Raw genomic sequence first — 15,019 nt, forward strand, 5'->3', positions numbered from 1 at the left:
GGGAAAAAAAAAAAAAAAAAAAGACAGAGCCAAGTCAGCTGGTTATTGAGAACTTTGCCTTTGTTTAAACTCAGGGGAAGAGGAAATAACATTTGGTGACCCCCTGTTCTGTGCTAAGGGCTATTGTGGGGTTCTTATTCCAAGGGCTTTGTGCCCCTGGGGCTTCCAGATCTCAAAAGGCCAGGCACTCCTTAATTGCTGATAAAGGTTTTCTGCTATGGATAAACAAAGCTATCGACTGTCCCAGAGAGCTGCAAAAATGCCAACTGAGAGATGTGTAGAGAGCAGCCGGCGTCGGCCTTGTGCTAGCGACACCCAGGGTGGGATTTAAATGGCAGGGTGGGAGCTAAGAGCTGCAGCCAGGGTGTTCTTGGGATTATGAAACTTCCAGGGGCTGGGGAGATGGCTCAGTTGGTAGTGCTTGCCTTCCAAGCATGAGAACCTGTATGCAGATGCCTAGAACCCATGTGAAAAATTCAGGTGCCTGTAATCTTAGAACTGGGGAAGCAGAGTCACAAGAAACTCTGAATCCCTGAGGTTCACTGTGAGCTCCAGGCCAGCGAGAGACCCTGTCTCAAAAAAGAAAGAAAGAAAGGAAGGAAGGAAGGAAGGAAGGAGGCAGGCAGGCAGGCAGGCAGGCAAGCAAGCAAGCAAGAGAAAGGAAGGAAAAGGTAGAGCCGAAGGATCACTGAATTTGAGGCCACTCTGAGACTGCATAGCAAAGTCCAGGTCAGCCTGGGCTACGGTGAAACCCTACCTTGAAAAAAGCAAAAACAAAAGATGGACAGTGTTCCTAAGAGACACTTGAGGTCTCTGACTTCCACACACATGCACACATATAAACATGTTCACACACAGCTGTGTAATACAAACACACATATATATATGCACCACACACGCACTACTGCAAATGCCTGTGGTGATGCCTGGGGTGGAGTGAGTGGGAACCCCGCGGGTGTCCTGTGCCCAGCCCCTCTATGGGATGCAGCTTGGTCCTCATAGTAGCTCTGTGGAGTAGCTCCTCTTAGATAGGAAAAAACGGAGGCTCAGAGAGACTCTCCACTGGGACACACAGGGTCGGGACAAGCTTCCTCGGCTTCCCACACATACCCATCCTCTTCTGGGTCAGCCACTGTCCCAGACACTGTAGCTATGAAGGTATTTGGGCCTTACAACTATGCCAGGGTCACTATCACCCCTCTGCTTTATAGGTGAGGAAACTGAGGCACAGAGGCTAAGTAAAGTGCTCAGAGTTACACAGCTTGGAATTACAGACCTAGGGTTCAAACCCAGGCTCCCTTGCCGCCCCAGGGCATTGAGCCCAATTCTGCCGCGTCTCTGCCTCCCAAGAGCACTTGGAGCAGAAAGGGGTCCTTACTGGTGGCCCAGCATCTGAACCCATCTCCTTCTTGGAGAATCTCCCAGGCATTGTGGCAGACCATCCCTCATACCAGAGAAGGACACTGATAGATTGGCTCTCCCCACCTCCCTGGTGGCTGGGGCCTGGTCACTTCACAATGGACCCTACCTTGGATCCACTCCCCAGGTGCAATGTCAGAGAGCACACACTGAATGTGAGGAGGCGGGGGAAGCTCTGATGCACACCTGAAGATGTTGGGTGTCCACATGTGAAATGGCCTTGCCTCTGTATGACAAAGCAGCCTAGGATAGCATGAATGCAGGTCCTACGTATAGACCTTATCCCTCTTCTTCCCACTCCATCTCTCAAAGCCACCAGTGGGTTCCACCGTCGCTGAGAATATAGTTGGTACCTGCACCTCACCATTAGTAAGAGCCATAAATGGTTACTTATCCATTCTCATAAGGATTCAACACAGACCACCCCAAAGCTAGGCCCTTGAGGCTGCTCCAACCTTTTCTGGAGAATGCAGCATTATTTCAGCATAGGCACAGTGCTGGCAAGGGGTGACCCTGAGATCTACAAGGTCGGGAAGGGGCTCCCCACAAGAAGCTACTTCCAAGCCCTCTGCTGCCTTTCAGGCCTTCTCTGTCTTCACTTCCCTCCTTGCAATGAAGCAGCCTGAATGCACGTCTGACTCTGCATCCCCCACACATGTACACATGGGTTCTGGGGATCAAACTCAGGTCTTCGTACTGATGAGGCAATCACTTTTTTAGACTGAGCCATTTCTCCAGCCCCATGTATGGTTTTGTGCTCACACCCAGCTTGCCCGCTCAGTCAGCCACAGCTGAATGTGTATGCCATGGCGGGTCACCCTCAGTCCCATGGTAAGGTGGCGGGGTGCCTCACCTCCGTGAGTCGGATGTCTGCAGGGATTCGGTCTCCTGCGGAGAGGCACACGATGTCTCCGGGAACCAGGTCTCGGGCGAGCAGGTGCCGGAGCTTGCCGCCCCTCATGCTGCGGCGGGGAGGGGAGAGAAGGGACACGGTGTCACCCACTTCCTTCACGTTAATAGACTGAAGCAATGAGAACAGCAGCGTTCTCTTTGGAGCACGGGCAAACCCTTGCGCTCCTAAGGTTTTACTATTTTTTAAAACTCTCATATCTTAAAGGACTTTTGGAAAGGTGTGCGGCTTCTGGACGACCCTGGGCCACATCTGAGTTATGAGGCTACCTGCCTCTGGAAGCTTCTGCAGGTGGAGGCCAGCTAAATAGAGCCCCAGTGAGTGCATTTCTGCACTTACAGAGCACACCACTGTGGGCACAGAGCTGGGCTCAGAGGTGGGGGAGATAAGAGTCCCATGTGGGGGAACTTCAACATCTGGGCAGTCCCGCTCTCCTTCCCAGGACAGTGGATGTCCTTCTGGGCACAGCGTCCCAGTATGACACCACACCAGCCTCCAGTTCAGTTTCCAAGGCCTTCATGTCAAGCCCCACTAAGGTCCCTGCCTCACCTGCCTCCTGTCCCTCCTCCTCTTTCCACCCGGTCTCCAATACAACCACCTTCCTCGTCTCAGACTCTTTGCAGACTTTGACTGATGGGGCAGGCATCCCCTTCCTCCTGGTTGAGGAGCTCAACTGGACTCAGGTCTCTACTTCTCTCCGCAGCCATATGATAGTTCGGGGAGTCAGTTCATCACACCTGGCTGAGACCACCACGGTGGTCCCATCCCTGTCCACAGCAGCCTTAGATATGGGTAAGTCACGGCACCCTGACCTGTGAGATGTGAGGAGATGCTGGCTGGAGTTCGTGAGAAAGGTAGTTTCACTCTGAACACACACACACACACACACACATACACACACAAGCGTACCTACATACACATGCATGCACACCAACATCCTGCATGTTTGCCTGGAGCTGTGGCAGCCATCTTGGGACCACAAGAAGCCAGGCAGAAAGCAAGCCAATAAGCTGGAGATGAATTAACCAACCCCACTGGCCCTTCCTCACATCCCTTGCTATGACTCAATGTAATTCCCTTGTGGTATGTCCAGTTAAGTTTGCCAAGAGCACCCATTGCCTGCCCCCCACTGGCTCTTCCAATGACGCTCCCATTAATCAGGCTGCCACATAGACTCCAGCTCCTCCTTCAACATGGTCCGGGGGTGGGCTAGTCGGAGTTGTTCCCATCCCTCCCCAGCCACGTTATACCTCTGTGTCTTTTTGTTGATCTTGGTGTGACTTTGGGGTTTGGGAAGTGGTTGGCTTTGAAGTGCTCCCTGAGCCATCAGCTGACATTAAAGTCATTTAAAATGACACAACACAAAGTCTCTAGTTCTTCACTCACCCAGCTGTTCTTAAAGTCCTATTGGACCAACACAGCATGGGGCAGGTCATAGGATACTTTTGAAAGTTTCTAACAAATGCTACACTAAGTTGAGATGTCACGAGGTACGCATTGGTGGTTTTGTCTTTTTCCTGGTTAAACATCACCGGAAGGAGCAATGTGGCAATAAATGGCAAAAGGGCAATGGCAGGGCAGATAAGAGAATGTCATCCTCTAGGGGGCTACTAAGCCAGTGCCTGGAGACCACCCCCCCTGCGCAGCCGTCCCACGCCTGCGCTCTGCCACGGGGGCTGTTAGCACCACAGGCTTAGCCTTCTCCTCTTAGCATGCAGTGAGCCTGGGCCGCTCACCCCAGCCCCGACCAGGGAAAACAACAGAGATCTACACTTCACACTGTGGCTCTTCCTCCACCCACCGCACCCAGGCTACACACCCTGATCCAGATGCTGAGACCCAGAGAGATGGAGCAGTATGTCCAAGGCGCACAACCAGCCATTGCCAGGGCAGAGACCAGGTTGCCTCACCCCCCTACCCCCCGCCAGTGAGACGTGCCCTCCTGAGTGACACCATAAAGCAGATACAACACTTAACCAAGCTTTGGCCAAACTCTAGCCCATCCGGTCCCTCAATGAAACAAAGTCAGTCCCAGAGAAGCTCAGACAACCCACCAGTTGCATTCTGGAGGCACCAGCTTGGTCAGCTCTTCCAGAGACTTCTCCGACCTGTACTCCTGGAAGGAAGCATAGCAGATGTACTGTTGAAAGGTGGGAACCCCAAGAAGTTCCCATCATGCTCCGGTTACCCCACCTCAGGGTATACCCACCTGGATGAAGGCGACAGTGACCACAATGAGCACAGCCTGAAAAACAGGGGGTGGTGGGGGCAGGTGTGAGTGCCAGGGAGCAAGGCCAGGGGTATCAGAGCCCAGGCCCTCAAAACACATTGCATTCCAGATACAGGCTGATGCAGGCCTGTCATCCCAGCTGCCTAGTAGGCTGAGGCAGGAAGATTGCAAGATCAATACCAGCCTGGGTGATTTAGTGAGACCCTGTCTCAAAATAAAGTAAAAATAAAAGGGAGGGGGGAAGCTCAGAGATTGGTCAGTGGTTAAAGGTGCTTGCTTCTCAAGCTTGATAGCCTGTGTTCAATCCCCCAGTTCCCATATAAAGCCAGATACACAGAGTAACACATGTATCTGGAGTTTGTTTGCAGTGGTGCATCTATATTCTCCCTCCTTCTTTATCTCTCTTAAACAAATAAAAAATATTTTAAAAAAAAGTAAAAAGAGGGGTGCTGGAGAGATGGCTTAGTGGTTAAGGCATTTGCCTGCAAAGCCAAAGGATCCTGGTTCAATTCTCCAGGACCCATGTAAGCCAGATGTGCAAGGGGGCCCATGCATCTGGAGTTCGTTTGCAGTGGCTGGAGGTCCTAGTGCATCTATTTATTCTCTCTCTCTCTCCCCCCCCCCCGCCTCCGTCTGTCTCCCTTTTCCTCTCTCTCAAATAAATAAATATTTTTTTAAAAAGACAAAAGAAGGTGGACTGGAGAGATGGCTTAGCAGTTAAGGTGCTTGCCTGCAAAGCCCACGGACCCAGGTTTGATTCTCTAGTACCCATGTAAGCCAGGTGCACAAGGTGGTACATGCATCTGGGGTTCGTTTGCAGTGGCTAGAGACCTTGGTGCACCCATTTTCTCTCTATATATTCTTTCTCTCAAATAAATAAATAAATAAAGCCAGGCTTGGTGTCTGCACGCCTTTAATCGCAGCCCTTGGGAGGCAGAGATAGGTGGATTGCTTTGAGTTCAAGGTCACCCTGAGACTACATGGTGAATTCCAGGTCAGCTGGAGGTAGAGTGAGACCCTACTATGAAGAAAAAAAATTCAAATAAATAAATAAAATATTTTTAAAAATGTAAAAAGAAGGCTAGGGTGTGTAGCTTAGGGGGAGAGTGCTTGCTAGAACCCACCAGTGAAGTCCTGGCAGTGTGGCTCAGCAGTAGAGCACTTGCCTAGAGGTCACCAGTGAGGGGCTGGGGCGTGGCTCGGTGGCAGAACACTGGGTTAGCCTGTGTGAGGCTCTAGGTTCGATCCCTAAGACCACAAACAAACAAAACACACTGCCTTTTATTTTTTCCTTTTTCTCTTTCTGCCACATAAGTGTTTTATTCAGAAATTCAGCAAACAAATAAGCCCTCCTCCACTCTCAATAGTAAATAATAGAATATTATACCAAACCCCACTTCCTCTCAAGCCATGAGCCAAAATAAACCCTCCCATGAATCGTGTTAGGCCTTTGGTCACAGCAATGAGAAAAGTAACTAATCCAGGGAGACTACGCTTTGTAACACAGACATGCAGCCCAGGAGCAGCCCTTTCACCTGGGGAAGGAATTCTCTGCTACGTGTTTCTAGCAAGGACGGAAGCAGCCTACGCCAAGTCAGTGCTTGATCCCGGGGCTGAGGAAAGATCTGCGCTTGCTTGCTTTGCTTTGCACCCACTAATCTCTCTTCTTCCTTGTACAGTAACCGGCAGCAAGACTCATCAGCCCTGGGCGGCTCGTCCACTTGACGGGCGCTGTCGGGCACTCACCAGGGCGATGCTGACGGCGTCCTCGTACTCCTTGGTGAGGACGCTCACCAACGCCGAGCCCAGCAGCAGCAAGATCAGAGGGTTCTTAAACTGAAAGATGAGAGATCGTATGTCACCGTTTGCCTTGCGGTTCCAGGGACAGAGGTCTTGGGCCATGTGAAACCCAAGGGCAGAATTCCCAGTGGTGGCTTCTGAGACAGAGCAGCAAGCCTGCTGGTGCCTGGAGGAGGTGGGATGCACTCCGTAGTTCAGAGGTCACGAAGAAGGAATAAGAGGGTGCACACCAGAGCTCTGTGCCTGCTGGCCCTACATACCCAGCCATTAGTAGCTCTCCTCTGCGGCAGCCCAGACCCAAGGGAGGGAGGTGGATAAGCAGGTCCTGGGCCTACAAGGAATCGGAGAAGCCTCACTCTGGGAAGGCCCTGGCTGGCTACCGCAGAAACATTTAGTGTGTAGAAAGAGGCTGCGAGTGACTTTGAGGGGGACAGAGGTGGGAGGAGGACCCCTCAGGAAAGTGAAGATGGGGTGGGTGCCAAATGAGTCGATGAATGACACTTGAAGGCCCCGGGAACCAAGTGATAAGTAGGTGGGGACCACAAGGAGAATGGAGACTGGGGATGCTGCAAGGTCTATGATTAGTCCTTGAACGAACCAATCAAGAAAGCTTAGCTGGGCGTGGTGGTGCACGCCTTTCATCCCAGTACTTGGGAGGCAGAGGTAGGAGGATCGCTGTGAGTTTGAGGACATCCTGAGACTCCATAGTGAATTCTAGGTCAGCCTGGGCTAGAGTGAGACCCTACCTCGAAAAACAAAAAAAAAAAAAAAAAAAGCTTAAGGGTCGGAGAGATGGTTCAGGGGCTAAAGGCACTTGCTTGCAAAGCCCAGTGGCTCAAGTCCAATTCCCCAGTACCCACATAAAGCCAGATGCACAAAGTGGCATGCACAGTGGTAGGGGGCCCCAGAATGCCCATTCTCTCAAAAAGATAAATAAGTAAATAAATAAAATTTTTAAAGGAAAAAAAAAAAAGCTTTAAACAAGGCTCTTGTAGGAAAGGCAGGTAAGGTTTGGGGTATCCTGTGGACAGGGGGAAGGGAGGTCTGGGCCAGGATTGAGATGGTAGGAAAGATAGAGAGAGGAAACATTTAGACAATTCGGATGCCTCGGGTGAAAGAAAACTCTGCATGGGGACTGGGCCTCTCCCACTGGCACAGGGTGGAGTGGAATGCTGACGTCCACACTGGAACTCATGGCCATGGCTATTGCTGACTTTTCTTCCCCTCTCCTAATGGCATCTTAGCATGTGACTTGCACACTATACAGACAGCTCCAGACCAGCACCAATGTCAGTGGCTAAGGAGGGCAGGGACCCTGGAACAGGCTGCCCGATGCACTGCACAGCACCACAGCTTGCTTCTGTGTGGCCCTAGGCACCTGCTTCCAGGATGAGCAGGTAAGTTTGAATTTCAGGGCAACAAGGAACTGAAAGTTTTATGTGATATGAGTGTGTGTGTGGTGTGTGTGTGTGTGTATATGTTCTTTTGTGTTTGTGCATGTGGAGGCCAGAGGACAGACACCCTTGGATGTCATTCCTCAGGCACCTCTTTTTGAGGCAGGGTCTCTCACTGGCCTAGACTTTGCTAATTAAGCCGGGGGTCCTCCTGTCTCTGCGTCCCCAGAACTGGGATTATAAGTGTGCACCACCAAGGCTGGTGCCTATATGGATTCTGGGGATCTGAATTTAGGTCCTTTTACCAGCCGATCCACCTCCCGGCCTCATGGATCTGAATTTTTTTTTTTTTTTTTGAGTTAAGATCTCGCTCTAGCCCAGGCTGACCTGGAATTCACTAAGTAGTCTCAGGATGGTCTGGAATTCACAGTGATCCTCCTACCTCTGCTTCCTGAGTGCTGGGATTAAAGGTGTGCACCACCACGCCCAGTGGATCTGAATTTTTACAGTATGTCTGTTGTGATACTTGGAACACTGAAAAGTTGCCTTTTTTGTGAATCTGAAGTTCAAATTTAACAAAGCGTCCTTTATTTTCTTTTGTCATATGTGGCAATGCCGTATACCCTGAAGAAATGTCTCTGGTCTCCTCTGCAGATGGAGTCGAGGAGGATTAAGCCAGTGAATGTTACTTATTTACTTATTCATCTAGCATCGTGCCTGACACGTGGCAAGCATTCTGAAAGAGACAACCTTATTAATTATGGCCATGGTTGCCTGTGTCATTAGTCACCCATAGGGTTTCTCCTAGTGGTTCAGAGCAGTCCCAAGGAAAAGAGCAAGACTGTTTATCTTGATATGCACCCACCCCACCCATGTCCCAGATGGGACTTGTCCAAGGACACCCTGGATCAATATTTAAAGAATGAAGACCTGCCCTGCCCTTCCTGACTAGTGCACACTGGAGGATGCAAAGCATGGCACCACGGTCCTACCTGGTCCAGGTATTTCTTCCATACAGGTTCTGTGTTGTCGGCGACAAACTCATTCCAGCCATGGACCAGTCTGCGCTGGGCCACTGCAAACTCTGACAGACCCCTATCCAAGTCCACCTGGAGGGAGATGGGAGGTACAGGGCAAGCTCGCCAGCAGCCCCAACAAGGTCAGAGGGACCAAGTCATAGGTCCCAGCCTAGAACCAGCTGCTTGGGGAAGGGGAGGAAGGGGGGAAGGGCAGGGCTGGCAAGATGGGCTTGTCCCCTGAGCAGGGGACACTTGCTCAAAGACCTCATCATGTCGTGGTGGAGAGAAGAGAAACACAAAGGCTCCCTCTTTTTAGGTCAGACCACAGGGCTACCCTATAACTACAGCTGGGACAATGACCTTGGCTTATAAGGTCAGCAAGTGGGGCTGGAGATAGAATTGTATAAATATACTTTCTTCTTTAAAACAGTTTTGGACTGAAGAGATGGTTTAGTAGCTAAAAGCACTTGCTTTCAAAGCCTGCTAATACAGGTTTATTCCCCAGTGCCCATATAAAAGCCAGATGCACAAAGTTGCACATGCATCTGGAATTTGTTTACAGTGGCAAGAGGCCCTGGTGTCTCCATACTCTCTGTCTTCCTGTCTCTCTCTTTCTATCAAATTAAAAATTATTTTTTTTTTTAGTCTTGGGCTGGAGAGATGGCTTCGTGGTTAAGATGCTTGCCTGCAAAGCCTCATGATCCGAGTTCAATTTCCCAGTTTCCCAATCAAAAGCCAGGTGCATGGAGTGGCATGCATCTGGAGTCTATTTGCAGTGACTAGAGGCCCTGGAGCACCTATTCTCTCTCTCTCTTTCTGCCAGGTGTGGTGGCACATGCCTTTAACCCTGACACTTAGGAGGCAGATGTAAGAGGAGCACTGTTAGTTCAAGGCCACCTTGAGACTACATAGTGAATTCCAGGTCATCCTGGGCCAGAGCAAGACATTACCTCGAAAAACAAAAAAACAAAAAATGGCCTCACTGCTATGGAAAACAGGTGAAAAGTTAAAAAAAAAAAAAAAGAAAAGAAAAGGGCTGGAGAGATGGCTTAGCGGTTAAGCGCTTGCCTGTGAAGCCTAAGGACCCCGGTTCGAGGCTCAGTTCCCCAGGTCCCACGTTAGCCAGATGCACAAGGGGGTGCACGTGTCTGGAGTTCGTTTGCAGAGGTTGGAAGCCCTGGCGCGCCCATTCCCTCTCTCTCTCTCTATCTGTCTTTCTCTCTGTGTCTGTCGCTCTCAAATAAATAAATAAATAAAATTTAAAAAAAAAAAAGGTAAACAGAGTAAACCTGCTCCAGCATTTTCACTCTCTGTCGGTCAGTATACCCAAGGCAGTTCAGAGTGGGCACAAAGGAATTGGCACCCCATGCTCATTGCAGCATTATGCTCCACAGCAAGGAGGAGGAAGCAGCCTGTGTCCACGGGGAGTGAACGGATAAGCTACCCATTGTTGGCATCACAGAGTGTTTCTTGGCTTTCAAAAGAAAGGGTATTCTGTCATATACTACGATACAGGTGAGCCTTGAAGACAAAATTTAACTGAAATAAACCAGTCCTAAGAGAAAAGCCAGTAGGAGTCTACTTATATGAGGTCTCTTGAGTGGCCAAGTTCATGCAGGAAGTAAACGGTACTTCCAGGGCTGGAGGAGGAACAGGAGCTGGATTTTAATGGGGGCAGAGCTTCAGTTTTCAAGACAGAATTCTGGAGCTTAGTGATGGTGACTGTACCATGTGAATATTATAACTGCTACTAATCACGTTTAAACTGCCAAGAAAGCCCAGTGTGGTGGAGCATGCCTGTGATCCTGGCACTCAGAAAGCAGAAGGAATAGGAGTCAAAGCCAGCCTCAGGAAGTTCAAAGCCAGCCTGGGCTACACATGACCCTATCTCAGAAAAATAAAACCAGGGCCTGGGGAGATGGCTCAGTAAGTAAGAGTGCTTGGAGTTTGAGGGTGAGGGCCTGAGACCTCCTGAGTTCAATTCCCCAGCTCCATAAAAAGCTAGGCATAGCCATACACGTCTATAACCCCAAGTCCTGCAAGGAGCAGACATGGGGGGGGGGTCACTGGAACTTGCTAACATAAAAACAAACAATAAGCCAACAGGAGCTCCAGGTTGAGGGACAGACACTGTCTGAAGAAACTATGTGGATGAGCAATTGTGGCAAGCACTTGGTATTCTCCTCTGCACGTGCACCCATGGGGCGTACACATCTGGACACATGTATACATGCCACATACATACAATATTCATATACCACAGACACATGCAAAAAAGAAAAAAAATACTTAAGAAAGTTGGGCATGATGGTACACACCTGTGATGACAGCATTCAGGAGGCTGAGGTAGGAGGCTCGTGAAATTCAAGGCCAGCTGGATTACTAACAAAACAAAATTAATTATATGGTGTGTATTTTACTATTATAATTATGTTTTTTAGTATTTTATTAACTTATATATTTGTATGCAGGGAGAAGCTGAGAGGGGAGAAAGAAAGGGCACACCAGAGTCTCTAGCCACTACAAACAAATTCCAGATACATGTGCCTCTTTGTGCATCTGGCTTTATGTGGGTCCTGGGGAATCAAACCCAGGTTGTTAGGCTTGGCAGGCAAACACCTTAACCACTGAGCCATCTCTCTAGCCCATAACTATGTTTTTACAAATAGAAAAAGAACCTTCCCTGAGAAGCAATAGCTGCTGAAATGACTGTGGCATGCATTCCTGTGGCAGACACTATTCTAGGCTCTTTTGGTAAAACAACTCATTAAGTATCATTCATTTAAGTGTGGATCACAATGTGAGGAAGCTCTGCTATTGTTCATGGCGAAGTTTTCATTTTTAAAAGGTCAAGCAGAAAAGTCCATGTATGGTGGTGTATGCCTTTAGTCCAAGCACTCAGGAGACTAAGGTAGGAGAATTGCTGTCAGTTTGAGGCCAACGTGGAACTACAGAGTAAGTTCCAGATCAACATGGGCTACAGTGAGACCCTGCATTGAAAAATAAACAAACAAACAAACAAAAGGCTAAGAAGAAAACTGCACTTGGGCACTAGAGGTAAGAGGGGAAAGCCAATGTGATTTCTAGATTCTTTTGAATAGGAGAAGAAAATCAAGTTAATTTTCTAGGTTGGGGCAATGTCTAGGCAGGGGACAAGATGTAGTCTCTCTCTCCTCCTGCACTTACTCATGAGGTTTTGAAGCTCTGGATTGCTTTCAAGATCTTGGCATTAGCCTGTGACCTTCTGTTACCTGATTTTTATTTACTTTTCCAAAACATGGTGGGTTATGAGTATGTGTACATACTGCACACACATGTACATGTACACATATGTGCTATAAAGTTTCCTTGATTTTCTAAGTCAAAATGAGCTGGGGAGGTTGCTGGGGAGATGGCTCAGTGAGTAGGAGAAGTTGCTGAGTTAGAACGAGAATCTGAGAGGGTCTGAGACAGCCTGAGCTCCATCCTTAGCACACACTTAAAACCTGGACATACAGCGTGTCTAGTGCCAGAGGGTGCTACATGGGCGGCTGGGGGAAAATGACCAGTATCTGTCCAAGCAACTCATGGTTTTACCTACTTAGCAGCAAATAACCTGTCGTGATGCTCACACAAGTGCAATAGTGGCACACAGCCATGGTGGGAAATCAACTGCTCTTGATTCGGCTAACTGATCCCTTCAGTGGTACAGGACCCATAGCTGGAGCTGGGAAACAAGTCAGAACCATGTCCAAACATAAGCCCACTCTCCACTATCAAGCAACCACCAATCGTGGGCTACAAGAGGGCCTACACCTATTAAACTCTCTATAAAAAAGTAAGGGTTATCTCATTTGTCTGGTGCTAACTTACTCTCTGTTGGAGAATGTGCTTCTCTTTTTCAGATAGATGTAGATCCTAAGGAGAGAGCCAATCCACCATACCTCAAAAGGGCCCCGGCTAAAACTAAACAATTGGTGAAACAAGCAAGGGTGCTGTTTTCTTGGTGAACCAGGTACCAGAACAAGGGTGAAGGAGATCAACACAGAGAAAAATAAGCTCCTACCAAATCAGAGAGCCAGAGCCTCAGAGGCCCCCAACACCTCATCACTGAAGCAGACCAAAAATGAATCCAATGTGGCTCAGGGAAATATTGTGGAAGAGGGGGCAGAAAGAATGTCAGAGACACATGTTGAGTCATGATATGCAGACATTTATTCTACCCATAACTGTGGGCTAACTCCAGAATGCATGACCCATATACCTCAACAAGGAGGGGCCAAAGGGAGGGGGTAGGTAATGGATGAGCCTAATAATGGTACCAAATTGACTGTATTTTCTGAGTACAAAACTAATTAATAAAAATAATCAAGCAAAACAAACAGTGATGTAGTAGTAATAATTGACTAAGTGAAGTCTGATAAATGAGAATAAAAATGATAATAAAATATAAAAAAATCCAAAAAACCTGGACATGGCTACACATGTCAGTAAACCCAGTCCTGTGGGGAGGAGAGACAGGAGGGTTATTGGGCCTCAGTGGTCAGCCAATCTGCCTGAAAACAGTAGCCTTGGGTCCAGTGAGAGACTCTGTCTCAGGAAAATAAGGCAGAGGAGCAATAAAGTAGGATGCTTGGCCTTCTGCTCTGTTCTTCACATACATGTGCATGAGGTGCACACATCTGCACACACTTGGGCATATACTATACACACTCCATCATACGAAGGGAAGAAAGAAAAAAAGAAAGAGAAAGTAAAAGAAAAAAAGAGGGCTGGAGAGACTGCTGAATGGATATGGCATTTGCCTGAAAATCCTAACCTACCCAAGCTTGATTCTCCAGGAACTACATAAAGCCAGATGCACAAAGTGATGCATGCATCTGGAGTTCATTTGCAGCAGCTGGAGGCCTTGGCACGCCTGTTCTCTTTCTGTCTCTCTGCTTTCAAATGAATAAAAATTAAAAACGAAGAAAAGAAAGTGGGCAGGCTAAGGATATGAAGCCAGTCAACTTTTCTCCTGCATTGCTCATGAATTCTACCTCGCTGGAGGAACTTGTGAGAAGTTGATTTCTATAATGGGCAACTCTGGATTACAGAAGATGGAGATGGGAATTGGGTCTGGCTAAGCTTGAATTCAGAGGGCAAAAGCCTGGTTGATCCTGGGCCATGCAACAACCTAACCATGAAGGCATTTGCTTCTTTGTCTTGGGTCTCTGCTGCCAAAGGAATAGTGGATGGGCGCCTGTGGGAGGATGCTTGGCTTCTAGTAGGGAACCCAAGGAAGGTCAGCTCCAGTGATTTCAACATTGTTAGATCCTACCTGGAAATCCATATCATTCCCCACTAACAAAACTTCCCAGCAATGATAATAAAAAGGTACTGTGACCCAAGCATTTAGAGCAGGTTTGGGGACTTTTAAAAAAACTTTTTAAAAATAACTTTTTATTTTTATTTATTTATTTCTAAGCAGAGAGTGAGAGAGATAAAGAGAAGAGAGACAGACAGAGAGAGAATGGGGCACACCAGGGCCTGTAGCCACTGCAAATGAATTCCAGTTGAATGTGCTCCTTGTATATCCGGCTTACGTGGGTCCTGGGGAATCGAACCAGGGTCCTTTAGCTTCACAGGCAATTGCCTTAACCATTAAGTCATCTCTCTTGTCCAGGTTTGGGGACTTTTTGAGGTGCTTTTTGTTAATATAAACTCATCTCACCACTGACATCAGATGCTGTGATAAGTACTTTGCATTATCATGTATTGTAACTGGATTTAGAATCACCTCGGAGATATACCTCTGAGTGTGTCTAGAGAGGATTCATCATGCCATAGGCTGGGGTTTCAGACTGAACAAAGGAGAAAGCGAGCTGAACGCGAGCATTCATCTCTGCCTTCTGCCTCAACCATGCCTTCCCTGCTATGGCGAACTGTAACTCTTCTTTTTAAAAAATTTAATTTGAGACAGAGAGAGGGGAAGATGCAGAGAAAGAGGCAGAAATAGAGATAGAGAGAGAGAGAGAATGGGTGTGTCAGGGCCTCTAACCCATGCAAATGAACTCCAGACGCATGCACCCCCTTATACATTTGGCTTAGGTGGGTACAGAGGGATCGAATCTGGCTCCTTAGGCTTCACAGGCAAGTGCCTTATCCACTAAAGCCACCTCTCCAGCCCTGTAACCCTTCTTAAACCACGAGCCAAAACGAACCCTTCCTCCCTTAAGTTGCTTTTGTCAGGTGTTTTGGCACAGCAACAAGAACTGACCGCACAGAG

The 15,019-nt window shown here is 48.3% G+C and overlaps 1 protein-coding gene across 3 annotated transcripts in view; it reads right to left on the reverse strand.

Moving 5' to 3' along the window:
- Atp2c2 (ATPase secretory pathway Ca2+ transporting 2) overlaps positions 1–15,019 on the reverse strand; it is an 82,392-nt gene that overhangs the window by 39,423 nt on the left and 27,950 nt on the right. For 2 of the 3 annotated variants that reach the window (XM_045157658.1, XM_004664785.2), the window contains exons 3-7: positions 8,746–8,862; positions 6,306–6,395; positions 4,539–4,574; positions 4,384–4,445; positions 2,273–2,381 (exon numbers count right to left, since the gene is read on the reverse strand). In XM_045157658.1, the coding sequence (XP_045013593.1) occupies positions 2,273–2,381; positions 4,384–4,445; positions 4,539–4,574; positions 6,306–6,395; positions 8,746–8,862 (414 nt within the window). Of the gene's footprint in view, positions 1–2,272; positions 2,382–3,066; positions 3,123–4,383; positions 4,446–4,538; positions 4,575–6,305; positions 6,396–8,745; positions 8,863–15,019 lie in introns of those variants that run through there. The other variant, XM_045157666.1, reaches the window with a different exon arrangement.

The sequence above is a fragment of the Jaculus jaculus genome, chromosome 1 (genome assembly GCF_020740685.1).
Source record: "Jaculus jaculus isolate mJacJac1 chromosome 1, mJacJac1.mat.Y.cur, whole genome shotgun sequence".
Taxonomy (NCBI): domain Eukaryota; kingdom Metazoa; phylum Chordata; class Mammalia; order Rodentia; family Dipodidae; genus Jaculus; species Jaculus jaculus.